Here is a 19,966-nt window from a genome sequence, read left to right as displayed (position 1 = left end):
TTTTACCCTGACAATTTCTCCTGACATTTCCACACTTTAAAGTTATTTCTCCCCTCTCCCTCTCTACTTTTCTGTGCATTGTTCTTCTGTGGCATTTTTTCTCATTCTATGCTTTTGCTTCTGTAAACGACTTTGCATAATGTTTTCCTTTAAATTGTTCCATTTCAAAGTTTTCCCTCAGTTTCAAACTTCCTAGTTGCTATGTGGCTCTGCTGTGTGGTTTCTAGGTCTTCTTTTGCTGTACAGTGTCCCTTATCCCTTAGGCAGGTTCCCTTGAAAAGCTTTGTGGTGGAGATAAAATAGAAAATACCATCACGGGGCTTTACCAGAGCTGTTGTGAGGGGCAGGTGCCCGAAGATCCCTGCATCAGGATGTGCATGTGACTCGATCACTGCCTGTGCTCCCTTGTCAGAGCACGTCTCCCCATGTCATCCCCACCAGTGCCCCTTAAACTAGAACACTCAGTTGCTGTAGCAGTTCAACTTGTGTGACTCTGGCTCTGATCAGGATCCCACCAAAGCCAGCAAATGCCTCTCTGCTGATGCTCAGTCAGGCTGCAGCCGGATTTAAAAAGTGACCTACATCTCCTTCTCTGTATCTCAGCCTCTCTTTGCGTAACTGCCCATGGATGGTCTAAATTTACCACTGCAGTGTGAAAACATGAATGCGGGAGCAGCGGTAGGCCTGGCTATTTAAACCACTTTCTGTCCTGGTTTCAGAGCAGCAAACAAGACTTGCACTTACTAGCTTTGTCAACAGAGCTGAGCAAATGAATATTTTCTTTGGTGACCGTTTTTGGTTCCAGTTCATAGCTGTACCAGCAGGAGCCACGCTGGAGACCAGCACAAGAATCCGTTAGCTGATACTACTTAATTTGCTTACTGAACCAGGCTCTCTAGCCTGGCAGAAGTTATGTTTAGACTGAGAGGCCTTCTCAGGCTTGGAAGCTTTGCCGATGGATTTCAGGCATATGCACATAGGAGCCAAACTTAGCTCTTTCTGAATTTCAGACACAGGCAGACATGGATGGGCTGTCTGCAGCTATGTCCTGCCCTGCCTTTGTGCAGGGACAGAACAGGGCCAGTCAACTAGCTCTGCCCATGGGAGACCAGGAGAACCTGCAGGGCTGCAAGGAAGACCTCAGTTCTCACTTCTGTCACCCAAAGCAAGTTGACAAGTAGATAAGCGTCTGTATAACTTCCTGGGAGCAGTGAAAACTCCTCTCGAAGATAGTATCCGACATTTTGCTGTCTTTTTTCCTTTCCTTATGAACACTCATATTTCTCATGTAGAGTATAATTGAATCTGCATTTGAATTAGTGAAGAGACACTGCTCTGGAGCAATAACAGTTCATGCAGAAGGGGAAAGGAAGAATGCAAGGTGGGGTGTCTGATGAGCACTGATGCATGAAACATGTTTGCTGTGGTGCTAGTGCAACCCATGGCTTGGGGCAGGTAGCCAAATGGCATCCATGTAAACCTGTCTCTAGAGACAGCTGAGAAACTCTTATTTGAATGGTATTTGAATTGGACTTATATTAAGATAGAATTTTTAACTTAGCTCTTGGAAAGTAACTGCATTAGCTATATGTTTGTGCAATTTTGTGCATTACCCACATCTGTCAGCATTTTGGCTGGAAGTTACGCTTTCCTGAGTGTGGAGCCAGTCAGGAGTGCACAAAATTGTAGTTTCTAGGATTTCTGGGAGATTGACCTTGCAGGGCCTACCTGGGTTGCAGGTGTGTGCAGCACAGGTCCTGAGGCCAGTGGTCAGTGGTAGCTGCTTCTGTTTCTTCTTCCTGGGAGAGGAATGGTTTGCAGTATTTGTAAGAGCATTCCATAACCACAATGCTTCTGGTGAAGGTGAAGTAGAAGTGATGATGTCTGTAAGAAGTTGTTAATACTGGTGAATAACAAAGTGCTTGATCTCAGCAATACTCCGAAATGGCTTTTAAGCTACTGGTTTTGTGGCCAACTGTTTGCTGCCATGAGTTAGCATTTTTAGCGTTTTGTAAGTTCAACCTTTATGTGTTCTGCAAAATACTAACAGGCTTACTGTCCCTGCACACTCTTCATTTATTGCTAAATGACAGCAGAGAGCGATTTAGTTCCCCAGTAGTGTATTTTAGTAAGATAGCAAGCTGTACAACTCTGTATTTGTTCTGCAAATCATATCCAAGTTCCTGAATAGCTGGTACGTAAAAACAAACTTTTAAATTCATACTTAGGTTCCTAAATAAAAGGATTTTTCAATCCTGATTTTTCACATATTGAGTGTACCCTGACTCTTGTTGACTTTGTGGAAGCTAATAGGCTATCAACATGTTGGAAGCCAGGTCTGCTGCTTACTGCCATGTTGATATGGGGAAGCTAAACTGTTTAGACTCCTTTCATTATTTATCTTTGTGTACTGCTGCACCTGTTTCATTCTCTGCACTACAGTAATTCCTAGTGGAGCTTATTTCTGTTGACCAAACTGTCAATTTGGGTTGAATGTATGAAAATGTCCAGTAAAAAAGTATCCAGCAAGGTTGCTACCTGAAATCCTTGCTGGTAGAATACCTTCACAGAGTAAGAACATTTCTGGCAGGTCACTGCTTTGTTTCATAAAAGGACAGGCTATAAATACTGTCATTCACATGTCGTTTCACTTCCTGTGCTTAACAGCAAACCCCAGTGAACTGTGTGTTCATGAGAAAGGCTCATTTTGCCCTCAGTATTATTGGGAGCTCCTCAGTGCTTCATAGTGAGGCTTTTCTCTTGCGTGTCAGTGCAGTGAGGCTTCCTGTCCTTTTTCTGTACGATTTCAAGGAAAGTCTGATTCATTACTTCAGGGGCTGAGCTAAATTCCTTCCCTTGGACCATTTTAAAAGAAATCATTTAAGCCTCAAATACTTGTGCTGGCTGCAGCAGCAGATGTGCAAAAGGATGGGTACTTGCTTTGCTTTTTGCTGCTCACCCTCAAGAAGAGCAGGCTCTCCTTAATCGCTGGGCTCAGAAGCAGAGCAAAAGGACTTTTTGACCCAAGATAAAATAAAGACAAAAACATTCTAGTGGAAGCACAGCAAGCAGGCACTTTTGGATGCTTCTGGAATATATTACTGGGAGTAGCTTGCACTTTCTTTTAGAAAGAAAATCATACCAATGCCTTTAGGAAAAAGAAGTCTTGTGTGATGAGGAGAAAGGGAGGAAATTATTCTTGGTGATATTTAATTGCTTAAATGCAGAAGGTCTTGGAATGAGAAGATTTCACGTACAATAAGTAAATCAGGAGAGTGATTTGACACAATTACAAAGGTGACTTCGAAACAGTCTCTCCTTTTGATCTCTAAAATCTTTCATTTCTTCTATGCAGATATCCTCATGGGTCAAAATTTGTAGCATTTGCAGTAATCAGTATGCACTTTTTTCTTTTTTTTCGCTCAAATGGAGGCCACTCCTGAGGAAAGAATTCTGTTTCTTTTTTAAACATTATTTGGTTGAGACTTACTGCATATTTCCATTCCCCTTGCAGAGGCACAGCAATAGCTGGAATTGTTTTCGGCATCGTATTCATTATGGGAGTGATCGCTGGGATTGCCATCTGCATCTGCATGTGCATGAAGAACAACCGTGGCACCCGAGTGGGGGTCATCCGGACAGCACACATCAACACCATCAGCACCTACCCGGGTAAGGACGCCAGGTGCAAATGGGGCCTGAGCTCCTGGTGCAGGTGTAGCTGTGGGTAATCCTGCCTTCACAATGAAAGCTCTTCCTGATCTGCAGGGAGCAGCATGGCTCTCTACTGAGGAATCTCAAGACAGCTCAGTATGCACAGGGTTCGTTAGGTCAGTGGGCTAATGAAATCTCACCAGATGTCACATCAGCACAGCTGTATGGCAGCAATACACTCAAGCCTTGTTCAGAGCAGCCTGTGTTGTGCCAGACGGGCTTTTCTCCACATGCCAGAGGCTCTCCAATGAGAAATTGATTGGTTTTCTTCCTTGCTCTGAATCAGTGGGAACTTGGAGCAAGCAGCAGAGATGTCTATTGTGCTTGGTGAAAGACAGCAGGGGTCTGACAGTGCATGTCAGCTCTATCTAAGTACCAGATGTGCTCCTGCTTGGAAGGGTGTTAGGTATAGGAGCATCAAAGGTGGTTCTCCATTAGGCTACCAGGGTCATTTTCCTGGGACCCCCACCATGTTTATGTGGCTACATTATTGAAGAGCAGAGCTGATCCTGGGAGCAGCATCGGTGTTTATGCTGCACAGCTATGTCTCTGCTTTGGTGACATGATTAATTACAAATCCAGAAGCAACTGCCAAGGGATAACTGAGAGTTCACTGTAATAAAAGGCAATGGTTTTTCACAGATGAAGTCCCCTCCTCCCACTCTTAGAGATCCCTTGCTTTTATATTCCTTTCAGTTCTAAAGGTTGCTGCAAACCCCAGGTGCATTAAGTGTACTTAAGGGCAAGCTATGCAATATTTAGTATGTCTTCCTTCTTCACATCCACTGCTCTTATTGTCTGTCTCTCCCTCATCTTCTTACTTTTCCGTTAAACTAAAACCAGCTGTAATCATCCTTATCATGGCAACATTGTTTTGCATAGAGAGATGAGTAATGAAATAAAACTGCAATATTCCCTACCATGATTTGCTGAAGAGCCACTTTAGAATCTAGCAGTCACCGCAAGCTGTAAAAATGACAGCAAAATGAAGGCTCTGGGGCTGTAGTCTTTTCCTCCCCAAGTCTGCTCTGGCTGTGACTCACCCCCATCTCTCCACCTCCAGGCAGTTTGTCTGTGCATTCCCCATCTTCCTCCGAGCAGTAGCACTTTTTGGCAGATGCACCAAGCTTCAAAATGGTATCTGTTTTCTCCATTGTCATGAACACTTCTGTAGTAATGAGTAAACTGGATTTTCTGTAAGATTTGTGTCCAGTATTTCCCCTTTCCATTGCCAGAATAGTGAGTGAGAAAATGCTTTTCCTTTTCCTCAGCCACAGCGGCAGACAGGTTTTCAGAGATCAGGGAGTGCTTTTCCTGCCACACTGGGCCTTGAGTCTCTTCTCCCCAGTGCAAACATCCTAGGTTTCTGTTTTCTTTCTGTTAAAGTGATATTTTGATTCCAGTCTGCTGGGAATGAAAGGCCTCCATGGTGATATGAACTGAGAAAGAGCAGACTCAAGCTTAAAATTCATACAGTGGGGTTTTTATATAGGGCCTTCAGTTCCTACCACGCTGTAATTCTGCAGCACTTACTGTCTTTTTGATCAGTGAATTAATCCTCCTCTGTGGTTAGCAGAAGTAATTGAAGAAAAGGTTTTCAGCTATTTCCAAGTATTTTTGTGTTGGTTTTTTTTTTCCTGAATGACTGATCTGGTTGACAAACACAGGGCTCTCCTCAGAAGTCTCCTTCAGAGAGAACAAAATGAAAACTCTGTTATTCCTCAGCTTAAGACTGGGAGCATTCTAGAAAGATGTCCAAATTTGCCCCAGAAGCTGTGATGCTGCTGTGCTGCGAGGAGCTACCTGCTCTGTTTGACATGGCATGTCACACATCTTCTGGGGATCCAAAGGATGTTTCAGAGATCAGCAAAGGCCCTGCCTACGTAATTGTTATGGCAACATAAATCTGTGTTGATGATGAAGAGGATGAGACGGAAGAGATCTGATGAAAACCCAACCTTTCTCCTCTGAAAGTTCTCTGCTGCATCATCCTCGGTATCATTTGCCGTATGGCCACTGAAACATTCTTAAAAGTCTGTGGTCACAAGGATAAGCAGTGCAGAAAGGGCAGTGAGCAAGGACTTAGACTGACATATAGTGAATGTATAGTGACAGTCTGAAAAAAGTAAATATGTTCTCAGTAGACTTTATATCTGTTCTGTGAAGGTCTGAATGTCAACTAGAAAATGCATGCATTCAAAAAATACTATTTTTTAACTACTTCTTCTTCCTTCTCCCATTTTAGTGACTCCACCACCATACAGTTATGAACATGAAATGGAGTACCCAGTTGATCTACCTCCACCTTATACTCCAACTCCACAGGCTTCGATACAGTATCCCCCACCCCCTCCTTACCCTGGTTATTCTGGAAAATAATGACCTGGCTTCACCCCGATGTTAACTGCCTGTTGAAACAGCCAGCACCATTGGAACAAATATTTTTGGCTCAGGGACAAGTAGGATTGGTTCTGCATCAGTATATCCGGTCAAATATCAAAATAACCGAGGTTTCCTGTGGCTCAGGACAAAGAAGAAACTGTCCATTCTGGACCATCACAACTCATGGTTAAACAATGTGTGACAAAAGAAATAGTTCCTATAAGTCAGTGCCTGAAGCACATAGCATCGGTGCTTAGCCTTAGCTGCAACCCTTTAGAGCGAATGGATATTGGAGTCTTCCTGTTGAAGAACATGCACATGGTTTAGATGATTCAAGAAGGTCTATTTCAAATTGCACAAGAGACAGCTGCTGTGACTTATTCTGCTGGAAAGTTCCAGATGTGGTCTTCAAACACGTTACACCTTTCTATGAAATGAGGGGAATAAGAAAGAACGAGGAAGACTGAAGCTTCAGTTTCTACTTTGGGATGATAATACATGATGATCAGCTGTGCGTATTGATCTGATAAGTGTTGCTGGAGTTATTCAGCAACCAAAAACTGATGGATATTATTTTTGGCCAAATGCAGGTTGTTTTAAGTGCCTACTTTTCAAGAAAGTTGAGACTAGTTTATGGCCTAATATGTAAACATAAAGAGCATTTTTATATGTGAATTACACTAATTTATAGCTGATGAACTTTTAGCTGGACTTAAATACTCTGCAGGTTGGACAAGGCTACGGTGCCTTTTTAAAACCAAATTATATGTTGATTTTTAAAAAAGAATATTAATTCAGGAATATTCACAAGTGGGAGAAGAAAAAGAAATCAATTATTAAAGCATCGTAGGTCTGTCTTTCAGCTGGGTTGCATGAAGATGTTTTTTTAAAAAACAATCATACTGTTTTCCAGTAATAATGGTATCCACTCTAACCAAAGATATGAGAAGACTGACTGTGAACATCAGATTATTTACAGATATTGTCTTGGGCATTCTAAAACTTCAATTCACCAAACAATATTTTTTGCATTTGTCATGCATGTTGTTCAAAATTATTTAGTCTCTACTACAAAAAGTTCAAAGCTTCATGGCTGAAGGTATTCCGTGTGCTTATTGGGCTGATATTGAGTAGCAGTTATTTCACAACAGAGTATCCAGTTACCATAAGCATCATCCTTCAGTGATAAGACTTGCATTGTGTTCAGTTCTATATGCAAACCACAAAGGCACTGATTCTTTTCAAGATATTTAGAACTCTCTTAGTTTGAATTGGGTAGTCTTTTAACTCTGAGCAAAAAAGCTATTCAGTAGTTTTCTTGCATCCAAGTCCTAAATGACGATTTTTGCTCAGATTTTGTAATTGTATTTATTTGCCCTTTCCATGCTGACTAACCTTATCCTCATGAAGATCACACTAGAAACTAGAATTGCTCAGGAAACCCAAGCTGTGTCACAGATTTTGGTTGCTGAGGGTTCCTTGGGGCTTTCTCCAAGGAAGGACAGTTACATTCTCATTTCTGTTTTGCTGCTCAGAGGTAACAAATCCTGAACTAGGTTATCTTCACAATTGCTTTTGCTCTGGACTTCGTCCTGTGACATCTTTGCTGCTAACATGACCTCTCCTAAGATACAGATGTTCCTTGGTTGAAATCCTCCTGTGAAGTCTGACTTTCTGTGCACTGGGTTTTGGCACTCCCTACTTAGAACCATCTGTTGGGGTGTTGAGTGTGCCTTCCAACCTTCCCATCTGGGCTATTGGTCAGTGTGAAGAATAGAAGAAGCATGTTTTTTATTTTCTGTGGGAAATCCTGTTTCTACCATATCATTCTACACTACTACCTCAGCACCAGATGGTCTTTCTGTGCCAAAAAGTTACCTGTAGATAACAAATACTATCATTTACCCCATATGTGTATTTCATTTCTTTAAACTGAGCATGCAGACACACCAAAGAGTAGTTTGTATGTGAGGAATCCAGTCTCCTAAAAAATACAAAAAAAGAAAATCATCATAAATCTCCCTTTAAAGGAAGAATTTCTCCAGCTGTGACCTTTGTTAGGACAATTTACAAAGCAGATTTCTTGAATAAAAAGGTGTTTCTGTTAAACGAAGTCTTTGGTGACAGAGTTCTCTTTTTCAGCTTTGAGGCTGTATGTTGTTTTTGATGATATTGCATAAAGATACTGCATAACTATCTATAGATCACGTATTCCAGTGGAAAATTATGGAAATAACAATTTGGGAATTTCATAGTGATTGAGAGCTATTTGTTTGATATGAAAACTCTAGTGAGGATGTTGATTTTAGTATGCTAATAGACAGAGAGGGAAGGTTACTGTGGCTGTGGCACAGGACTTGATCTCTTGAATCTTCTGGTTTTCATAGCGTAGCACATGAGGTGATTGCCTGATTGCATGATTGTTGTTCTGGACTGGAAGCAGCAGAAACTGCAAGTGCTTGCAAGAGCACATATGCTTGCATATGTTCTGATGCCATTCCTCCCTTGCAGGAAGAAAATTCTGTGTAGCATCTTATTTAATCCTGTTTTGAGGATATTTCAAGCCGTGATTCATTTCACAAACTTAATTTTAATCTGGCATTTCTTTAAGTTTTTCTCCCCCAGAATAAGCTACTTCTAAGCCAGTCTCTCTGACAGCCTGTTTTTCTAGGGTACATATCAAGTAGCAGGAGAAATGTATTTAAGAGCTAATGACCCATTTGGGAGACGTTAGAAATTAGGTAATAATCAGTTGGAGGAGTGACAAGGCCAAGGCAAAGCCAAGGGAAGTTAATGTGCTAGGCTGCCATTACCCAAATGACACACTCCAGTGAAAAGATTGTTAATGCAATTGTAAGCCTTTTTTAATTAATGAAAAATGTAAGGATTTTTATTTTTAGTGCTGCTAACTTTGAAAGACATACTTTCACTGATGTACAAGAACCAGATTTTCAGTAATGTCACAATGAAAAGATTAGATTGCTCAACTTGAATCAATATTAGCAGTGTTCTTGGTACTGTAAAAATACATTCTTCAATTTAAGCCAGTGTTCTCAAGACCCTTTGTCAATGTGGTAGGATAGTTCATAACATACTGACAGCTGTCTATTATAATAGTTAATGTTCTGTGTTTCTGTATTCATTTTCATCCTGGAAGCTCCCCAGACGCTTTAGTAACTAGAAAAGTAATTATTTTAATCTTGGAATAAAAAACAACAGGTATTTCACAGCACGCAGAACACCTTACGGTGGAGTTGAGGTAAACAGTTTAAAGATAGTGAATATATTTCTTCAGTTTCACTAAAATGGCAGTGCTTGGAAAACACACCTTGAGAAAATAATGACCAGGACCTTTCGTTGAGTGGTCCCTTTTGTTACTTTCTGATGGGAACATCCAGCCTACTGGCTATTCTCATATTGCAGCAACATCTGAGGTCCAAAAAGCCATATTCCAGTCCAGGTGTGAATTATTGTACATTCACTGTAAAAACACCTCTCCCACTCCACCATGACTTTGATGTATAGTCAAACTAGATGAACAAATGAAAGACTAAGGAAAGGAGCAGTGATGGTCTCTTATTTTACAAAAAGAAAACAGGACAGGAAAAACAAAATGATAACACGTTGTAACTTTGTATGACCAGTAGAGGATGGATCATTATTCCTGTGGACAGCCACTATCATTGTATATGTAAGAATTGTGCTAAAGAGCTGACATGCAGCCAGGAGGAAAGCCCAAAGATCCCAGGAAGCCCAGACTCAGGGATAATGTAACTCAAGGGGCTGGAGCTGGTACCTAGAGCAATTGTGTTGGTCTCTGTGGTTTGTTGTGAAGAAGGTCAATATCTAATCAATTAATGTAAATCAAATAACATCACTAGTAAGGAAAAATGTTTTGTTACACTTTGTATGATTAGTATTTTGCATTCTTAGTGGAGATTAGGAAAGAGCTGCCTTTGGATACTATTAGTGTCACAACAATGACTAACGAATTAAAGTCAACTAAAACAAAAGGAAAGTCAAAGGCTGAGGTGCTTCTGAACAAAGGGCTTTTTGCTAGCCTGGGACATGGAACTGGTTCCTAACAGAGGCAAACTGACCTGCCGCTGGCACAGAGAGCTGGTGTGAAGCAGCTCACATCCAAAGGAGTGAGTCTGAATCAGGAGCTGAGTAATGGCTCAGTCTTTACCTGCACATTTGCCAGATAAATGCCAGATAGGCCATTCTAGCCCATAAGCTTCACCACAAATCTAAAATATGTTCATTTTCAGGAACTTGGGCAAAGCCATTTTTCCATGGCTAGGAAACTGTCCCCAGTTTTTCCTGGGGGAGCTGGCAGACCCTGGTTTGCACAGGTAAAGATGGGTAAAGAACTGGCTGGATGGCCAGGCCCAGATAGAGGTGATGAATGGAGTTATATCCAGCTGGTGATCAGTCATGAGTGATGTTCTCCAGGGGCCTGGGAGTCTCTCTGTACTGGGGCCTGTCCTGTTCAATATCTTTATTGATAGCCTGGATGAGAATATTGAGTGCACCCTCAGTAAATTTGCAGATTACACCAAGTTGGAGGAAGTGTCAATCTGAGAATAGGAAAGCACTTCAGAGGGATCTGGAAATACTGAATAGCTGGGCTGAGGCCAATGGGATGAAGTTCAACAAGACTAAGTGCCAGGCCCTACATTTTGACTGCAACAACCCCAGGCAATGCTACAGGCTTGAGGCAGAGTGTTCGGAGGACTCTGTAGAAGAAATGAACCTGGGGATGCTGGTCAACACTCAGCTAAACATGAGCCAGCAGTGTTTGCAAGTGGTCGAGAAGGCCAATGGCATCCTGGTTTTGTATCAGAAATAGTGCAGCCAGCAGGAGCAGGGAAGTAATTGTCCCCCTGTCCTCAGTTGTGGTGAGGCTGCGCCTTGAGCATTGCATTCAGTTTTGGGCCCCTCACCACAAGAAAGACCCTAACCCTGGAGCACATCCAGAGGACAGCAAAGCTGGTGTGGGGTCTGGAGCACAAGTCTTAGGTGGAATGGCTAAGGGAACTGGGATTGTTCAGTATGGAGGAGGCTCAAGGGAGAACTTACTGCTCCCTACAACTACTTTAAAGGAGGTTGTGGCGAGGTGAGATCAGTCTCTTCTTCCGTGTAACTAGCAGTAGGACTAGAGGGAGTTGCTTCAAATTGTGCCAGAGAAGGTTCAGGTTGGATATCAGGAAAAGTTTTTTCTCCAAGAGAGCGGTGAGGCACTGGAAAAGGCCGGCCAGAGTGGTGGTTGTCACCATCCCTGGAGGTGTTCAGTAAATGCTTAGATGTTTTACTGAGGGACATGGTTCATAGCGAAATACTGTTGGTGGGTGGATGGTTGCACTGGATGATCTTGGAGGTCTTTTCCAACCTTCATGATTCTACAGTTCTATGATTCTATGATTCTAAATTCTCTCAGTGAATGTCATATTATGTTAACAGAAAGTCCTATTACGGAGGTCAATCTGGACACTGGTATTGCCTTTCACCAGTTTATCCACATCGCCCCATCTTTTACTATTACAGCATTCGTACCAGTGACTCACCTCGTTGTCCTCATTTCACACACTCCCTCAAGATCTCTCTGGGCTATGTCCTTATTTTCCTGCCACTTGCCAAAGAGCTTTTCTGAGGAGCGCTGATCATAGGAAGATGTTTGCAGGCAGCCCCTTCAACCTGCCCCCACTGCATTACCACTTTTCAGGAGCTGTGTGGGAGGATCAGGCTCTGCAGGAGTAATCTGTACCCAGGTTTAAGCATCACCTCCTCCACAGGGAAGGAACATCAGCTGTTCGCCAGCTATCCTGAGATCACCCTCAGCCCAAGCTGTAGTGATCAACCTCTCCTCTCTGGGTTTTCCCCAAATCCAAATATGAACAGCAAATTTAGAGAGAGTAAATGGAAATGGAAAAAGAAGACATGCCCCCAGGTTTATCTCGGCTCTGAGAGGTGTATTTTGCTCTGTGTATTTCCAGCTATCCAGTTGACAGGATATTCCCTATTTCTGAAGGGAGACCTAGTCCCTTCCCTGTAGAGTTCCCTTATACCAAAGAGGAGGGTGTACTTCAGCAATCCACGCAGCTCTGAAACGCAAGCATTACCTGGGGCTCTGCTGTGATTTTGGCACCTCTGGCCCTCTGTTTTGCATCTGGATTTCTATGAACAACCATACCAGGAAGTTTTCATCTTTGTTGCTGTTGTGGTTGAAATATAATGCAATTCTGGGCTTAATTTTTAGATGTGTAACATCCCTGGGTTTTATACAGTTGGGAATTTGGTGACTGTGCTGTGCTTAATTACCCAAAATGTTAACCTATGGCTGGGAATCCAGTCAATCTACATAACGGGACTCAAGAATTTAAGATATATTTCATCATTCTCTGAAATTTAAATAATAGCAACTACAGACTATGTGGATTGTACAACAGGATATGCAGACCATATGCATGGAATAAATGTGTATGCTTGTGACTGGCTTTGTTTAAGAGAGACTGGTAGCAGTGAACCGCTTTGTTATGATAATGAGCTTGGGATGGTTAACTACCTGCCAAGCCATGAAGGGATATACATGGTACCTGCTGTTTATTGGCAGCTAAGAAACAAGGTTGTTTCTGTAGTTGCTACCTCATGTACCAAGAATTTATGAAATTATCTGAGGCTGCCCTTGTCAATTATCATCATCATTAGTTCTGTGCTTAAAAAAACAAGGCAAGGTTCTTGTGGGCATTCATCTAAGAAGTGCTGTGGTTCTGCAGTCTCCACTAATGTGCCTCAGCCATGATCTAATCAGGTAAATTATTGAGATAGATATAGGAATGAAAATAGATGCAGATGAACTGCTTTACTATTCCTCATTTGGTGGTGGTACAATTCATCTGGGGTGAATGGTGAGGGATCAATGATCTGATTGAGGATTAGAAAATCAACAGATAGATTTGTGCATCAAGTGATGAATTGATAGATAAATCATCCCAGCTAAGCGATAAATTTTGGGTTCCTTATTAACAAATTGTGAACATGTGTTTAAGATAGCTACCACTGTCCTACTTAAGCTATTGCTGTACAGCTGTCTTCATAATCTACAAGAGAATATAGAGGGGCATTAATGGTCTCCATCATGTATGAGAGACTGGTAGAGTAAAACAAAGTTAGCACCTGCTGTCACCATGGCACTATAATCAAAACAGAGCAGTTCAGTGAGTCCTTGGTTGTGTGGTGGTTTCCCAGTGATGGGCAGCTCAGCTCCATCATACTGCTTTCTCACCCCATTCATCAAAAGGACAGGGAGAAAATGTAATGAAAAAAGGCTGATGGGATTGAGATACGGACTCCGCTCTCCCAGAGCTCACCCAGCATCACTTCTGACTCAGCCCCAGCAGTGGTGGGTCACTGTTGGAGCAGCTGGAGCTGCTCTGCTCTGAGGGCAGTGCTGGGCTCTGCTAACAGAGGCCCACCCCGCTACCAAAACCTTGCAAGGTAAGCCCAGTGCAGGGGGGGTTCACTTACCCTAACTGTGAATCCTCATTCACCAGCATACAAGTAGCTGCTCCCAGGTTCAGAAGCAGTTGGTGAGTGAAACGTGCAGGGTGGCAAAAGGAGTGAGGCAAAAGCCAATAGTTATTTTCATTGAAAAATCTTAAAATCTGTGTTTACTTTCGGTGCTTATTGGCTGTTCACAATTTCTGGTCACTTATAGTGAGTGAAATTGTGAATGAGCTGTGACTAGTGATGTGGTGCAGAGGGGATACTGTACATCACAAGGATCAAAGTGCTGCAGAAAGATTGACTTGATAAACAATCACCCTGGGAATGCCATGGCACAAACACAGGCTTATTGATGTTTGTCTCTGAAGCCAAAAGGGAGCATCCTGACCTTCCTATCCCTTACACAAGTCATATTCATTTTAAAAAGATCATGAACACAACATCGTTTCTTTCTCCAAGTGAGCGCAAAGAACTTCTTTTCCAAGTCTGATCTATTCACTGGTAAGCTTAGACAGTGATTTTTATGATCCCAATAAGAATAATAAGTGGATTTTTTTCAGATCTTAGATCTTGGCTTGTGGGAAGTAAGGCAAAACAAAGCATCCCACTAGCTGGAGCTCAAGATTCACTGAATATTTAAAGCACTTTCCCATCAATGTGTGACAAACTTACTTAGATCCTAATAGTCAAGGCATCAGATCAGAGTTTTCATAAACGAAATAGGACAACAGTCATCCATTCTGTCTGCAACAGGAGAATAATTCTGCCAGTCTAGACAAAGTGTCTGGCTTTCCTGTGCCCTGTTCACCATGACCCTCACATACAGCTTGCACGCATGATAAAGATGGATTAAGCAAAGTGGGCCCTGTGTCTAGAAATATACTTACTCATTTTATATCAATTTGATGAGCTGGTATTTTTGACCCTTGCAATGCAAAAGGGCAGTTAAGTCTTTGCCATTTGCTTCTTCAATGCCTCAAGAGTAAGGAAGTGGAGTTGACCTCTGGCAGTGGCTCTGCCTGTGCTTGCCCTCCTGCAGAGTCCAGCAACACAGAGAGAGGGAGGGAATGCTGCTCCGAGCATCCCCAGGGAGAGATGTTCTGCATGCAGTCATGGGAACTGTTAGACTATTACATGACAGCTCTGCAGTTTCCAGACTGTGAACTTTTGAGATGTAGTATAGCTTCTTTGTATAAAGCTTTTTATACTTGTGTGCCTACAGGAGAGGTGAGAAAATTTTGTTCCGATTTCCAGCTTTTGAAATAAAGTTCCAGTGGACCCTGGATACAAGAGCTGGAAAACAACATCCAAAGATTTCTGTTAAGGAAAATTTCTCATGCTGGGCAGTGGAAGTGATTTTGGTGCTTCTTCTTTAAAAGATGCTTAATGCAGTCTATAATTTAGAAAGATTTCAGTCATCCTGATTATGAAAAGGGGATTGAACAACAGGAGGTAAAAGAAGTTTTTGAGTACAGATAAATCTTCGTGTTCCTCATATCTTGGAGGTTGGTGTTTGAAAGTAAGGAGCTATAGATAAAGATCTTCAGCAATTTTCAGTCTTTTCTTGCCTTCTTGTGTATATTTCCCAAGGGGCTGTCAAGTGTTATTTCTTCCTGGTGTTGTCAGCTTCTGTTGTCTCACACATGATACATATTTTAATTGACAGCCAGTAGCAGTCATTCCAATCATAGTGAAAATGGTATTTTATAGCTAGCATGGATGGTAGTCATTACTTGAGGATGTGTCAGTTACTCATAGGAAGTATGAATAACCAATAGGAAGCATAACTCTTTTTCACAGTCCTTACTTAATAGAGACAATGTAATCACAAAATAGTTTTGGGGTTTTTTTTTTATTGTTTCTTTTATGTATGATTTCCTATTCTCTGTGTAGTTCAGGAAAAAAAACTATTCAGCATCTTGTTAGGGTCTGAGTGAAAACTTGAACTTAGAAATGTAATAGAGCATAACAAAATACTCAGTGTTGCCCACAGAAGTATTAAATGCAAGGTTGTCAGCTAAAATGTGTTGCTAGCATTGTTCATTAAATGTGCCAGCCAGACTTCATGTTAAGTCTGCATAGTGATATGGAAGTCTGATTTCCCATGTGCTGTAACACAGCTGGGAGGGCAGTAGGGAGGATATGACAAGCAGATCAGCCTTCAGGGGCACATTACAGAGGCTCTGGAGGGGCTGTACTATGGTCCAGGATCACTTCTGTGAGTTCTTTGCTCTTGCACCTCTGTTGCTGTCAAGAAAGACATGGAACTCTTGGAGCAGGTCCAAAGGAGGGCCTCTAAGATGATCAGAGGGTTGGAGCACCTCTCCTGTAAAGAAAGGTTGAAGGAACTGGGCTGTTTAGCTTGGAGAAGAGAAGGCTCCAGGGAGACCTCACTGAGGCCTTCCAGTATTTAAAGGGAGCATATAAACAGGAGGGGGAACGGCTGTTTACGAGGGTGGATAGTGATAGGACAAGGGGGAATGGTTTTAAACTGAGACAGGGAAGGTTTAGGTTGGATATTAGGAGGAAGTTTTTCACACAGAGGGTGGTGACGCACTGGAACAGGTTGCCCAAGGAGGCTGTGGATGCCCCGTCCCTGGAGGCATTCAGGGCCAGGCTGGATGTGGCTCTGGGCAGCCTGGTCTGCTGGTTGGTGACCCTGCACACAGTAGGGGGTTGAAACTGGATGATCATTGTGGTCCTTTTCAACCCAGGCCATTCTATGATTCTATGGTTCATATCATTACTGGTAAATTTGTGTTTGCCATGTTGAGATGAATGAGATCTGTATCCCACCAAAAGTAGACATGAAAAAAAAGTAATGTTACTTAAAGAAACATTTTGGTCTGAACATCCACTCGTATTGAAGATGAAGCTCCTGTGGAGTGCTTTGCTGTGATTAACATGATTTCTGTTACCTGTGTGGTATTTCTGAGTGTGGCTAAAGCTCATCATTGGCTTTGCTCACTGATCTTTATTTTTTTCCTGCAATACAGCAACTTAACTACACAGACTTTTGCTGAGACCGTACCACTAATGTTAATTCTTGTTATGACTGCAAACTACCAAACCTGTCCCAAGACTGTTAGTGAAAGTATTATAACCCTTTTGCATGTTGCAGGACCTGTTCTGGGTTTGTAGCCCATTTGCACTCAAACTGCCTTGTCTTCTAGTTTTCCTGCTTTTTTTTAATCTCTTCTTTATCCATTCAGAGGTTTTTTTGGGGGCAGATTCTGAGGACTTTCCAAGTTTTGCTGTGGACACTCAACAGACCTATTGGTGCCACTGTACAAGAGCTATTTAGTCCTGGACAGAAAGGAAGCATCTGCTAGGAAGAGGCCATCATCTGCTGTGTGACTGACCATGCCCCACTGTATGCTTGGTGGACTTGGAAAGAGGCAGATAGATAGGTCTTCAGATCAAATGCTGCCAATCACTTGTTCACTGCAGTAAATAAAGCCTATCTTTGAAATAGACTTAAAGCATCTTCACAGAACTTTCTAGAAAATTCATATTTATTGTGCATGCATTCATACTTCTGACCAGGAGATCTTCAGACTAAAAGGGTACAGGGAAAAAAAATAAAAGGAATAAATTTTTTTTAAAAAGTGTTTAACCACAGGCTAAGCTAATAACTAGTATAACTAGTCATAGTTATCTTGTTGTAAAATAGAGAGGGAATAAAAGTCAGGGTTGGGTGATTGTTTGTTTTAATATTGACAGTAACTTTCCTTTCCTCAATCTCACTATGCAGACCCATAAAATTTTTAAGTGAGATAATTACCATGTATTAGCTGTCTCACAGCTTTACAAAAAATAAATAGGCAGATACCTATGTTTCATGTAGGGAAGTCGCAGTCTTAAAAATGTCAGCTGAGCTCAAGAAAGGAAGAGCTGTCTTTCCATTTAAAGCTGAGTCGAAGCTGTAAGTTCAACTTTTATGCACCCAGTTGGATGGATCCCAATGGCTGCTCAGCAGCAGTAAGGGCACCATGCTGCCTCAGTCTCCATGACAGCCCTATCAGTGTCCCCATTTGCTGGGGGCTCTGGGCTGGGGTATTGCGCTTGGTCCACAGTGCTGTCATGCAGCCATGGGGTACATTGGGTACCTCACAAGCCTCTCTCCTTGGACTGCCTCAATCCATAGTGGCTGGAGCCTCCATTCCCTGCTGGGAAATGACAGCTCCTTCATGAAACACTGCCAAAAATGAGAGTTTAATGAGACTGAAGTCAGCTGGTAGTTTGGCAAGTCACCTTTTTATTATCCATTGTTGAATTTCACACATCAGTGCCTTCTCCTTTTCCCTCTGACGGCTGCCTCTGGAGCAAAAGTGTGAGCAAATAAGTAGCAGTCCCTTGAACCAACTCTTCTGATTTGAATCTAACTCCTCCTTCTCAGTAAGGTGAGCAGCACTGAGCCCTTTGTTTCTCTTCTGTGAGTGAGTAATGCCCTGACTGGTAAAATCCCAACACAACATGGCTGGACTATCCACAGATACACAATCCTTCATTGTGTCACTTCAAGGCACGTGGAAGAAAGTAACAGAAAAACTTAGAGGTGGACGTATTTTACCTGGGTACTTTTGCTGTCACCAGATGGGCACTGCTCATGGGTGCCTGAGTCCCAGGTTTGGCAGTCCCCAGAAATTATGACAGCCAACATGTTTGCTATGGCAAAGAGCCCTGCACTCAGTGGAGCAGAGTGCCCTGACCTGTTATTTAGAGCTGACTGGAGTCCAACATTCAGTTTAGTAGGTCATCAAATATTTCCCTTCTGACTTCATCTGAGCTGAAATAATCCCATTTTAATGGCTTCTTTAGTAAATTCAATTTGTTTTTTTTTCCTTTTTTCCACTCCTCAACATATGTTTAGGATTTTTGAGGACACAGTTACATTGGCATAAGGATGCCTCATTTGGCTACTTCATGCTGTTCTTCCTGAGTGGGAGTAACTATGCTCAAATTAAACACCTCATACTGTAGTTATATCAAAGGAAAGTTGTATTTCTTCAAATATACTGTATACCATTTAGTTTTAAATGCTGCCTCCGAAAAATAATGAAACTGTGCATCTCTTTTAAGGTACTCTGCCCTTTTCTGGGAGCTTTCAGACCCAGAAAAGACTCTAAACTAGCACAGAAGCCATCTCATTGCCTTACAGGTTGTTTGGCCCTTCTAATAAAAAAAAAAGTGAAGAAAATGGCTGGGAACTATCAGAACTATCAGAGTTTCAGAAATAAATCACAATATTTGTCGTCCCTATTTTCTTTCCTATTCCTTTCCCTTTTCCCTTTCTCTTTTGCCTCTCCTTTTCTTTGTGTAAGATCCTGATTTTCAGAGAGTGCTGTGAGAGGAGTTTGTTGAGGGAGTGCTTGGGAACAAAGTGGGTGGAGCAATAGACAGAATTTCTCCATTTGCTTGGATGGGTGCTTTCATTTTTTGGGTTTTAGATTTACGTGGCTATCTCTTCTTCCAAAAGACAGATCAGCCTCCAGCGGACTTGAGTTGATGCAGACCAGATGAGATCTTGCCCCCAGATACAAGGCAGGGCACCTCTATAAGGATGATATAAGCCAGTCTCTTCCTTAGGAAAGACTTAAACATCAATGTTAAAAATATCCTCAAAATGTTATTTTACTCATTTTTTAAAGACTGATTAAATCCTCATTAAATGGCATTTACTAAAAGGCAAAGTGTTATGTCATTATCTCTAGGCAGTAGCTGTTTCTCTGTTACATGAAACTCCATGGAATACCTAGAGTAAATAATAGCTCTTCACAGAAAAACCGTGTCACAAATTGGCATAAACAAGTCTTGCTATTTGGAAGGATTGTGTTCTTACAAGGCAGAGAACAGCACACTATACAGCATAGTCAGCCCTCCAGCTCTGAATAGAAACACGGTACTTTCATTTTATTCATCTTTCTAAGAGGGACAGTTAAATCCATGCCTTTAAAAAAAGTACCTTCAAAGTTTAGAAGTTGAAGAGCTTCTCTGCAGTGTGGCCTTACTCTTTTCACCAAATAACAATGATGTAGATCAGGGTCTCTACACAGCTAAGAAAAAGAGGAACAAACATTCTCACAAACACTGCGTAGGCATACAGTGGTGTCACCTCACTGCATTTTAAGGAAAATGTTAGCATTTCAGAAGTTGCTTTGTTTTAATATGAGTTCCCCACAGGGTATCTTGGACATACGCTTTGAACAACAGGCTTTCTTGACTCAGCACACATAGGCAAGATTTCTTGGCATCCAGGATAGATTGGCAGCTTGATACTTATCCCTCCAACCCTGCTGTACAGAAGCTTTGGGATAAAACTTTCTCCTCCCTGCTGAGTTCACATTATCTCTGGGGCTGCCTA

The 19,966-nt window shown here is 42.0% G+C and overlaps 1 protein-coding gene across 1 annotated transcript in view; it reads left to right on the top strand.

Moving 5' to 3' along the window:
- CYYR1 (cysteine and tyrosine rich 1) overlaps positions 1 to 7,892 on the top strand; it is a 56,758-nt gene extending 48,866 nt beyond the window's left edge. Inside the window, exons 3-4 of the mRNA XM_010722776.3 lie at positions 3,515 to 3,672; positions 5,960 to 7,892. Of these exons, the coding sequence (XP_010721078.1) occupies positions 3,515 to 3,672; positions 5,960 to 6,093 (292 nt within the window). The 3' untranslated portion in view covers positions 6,094 to 7,892. The remainder of the gene's footprint in view (positions 1 to 3,514; positions 3,673 to 5,959) is intronic.
- The last annotated feature ends 12,074 nt before the right edge of the window (positions 7,893 to 19,966 follow it).

Source organism: Meleagris gallopavo, chromosome 1 (genome assembly GCF_000146605.3).
Source record: "Meleagris gallopavo isolate NT-WF06-2002-E0010 breed Aviagen turkey brand Nicholas breeding stock chromosome 1, Turkey_5.1, whole genome shotgun sequence".
NCBI classification, from domain to species: Eukaryota; Metazoa; Chordata; class Aves; order Galliformes; family Phasianidae; genus Meleagris; species Meleagris gallopavo.
Note: the sequence above shows the minus strand (reverse complement) of the source record. Positions and strands in the feature narration are given on the sequence as shown.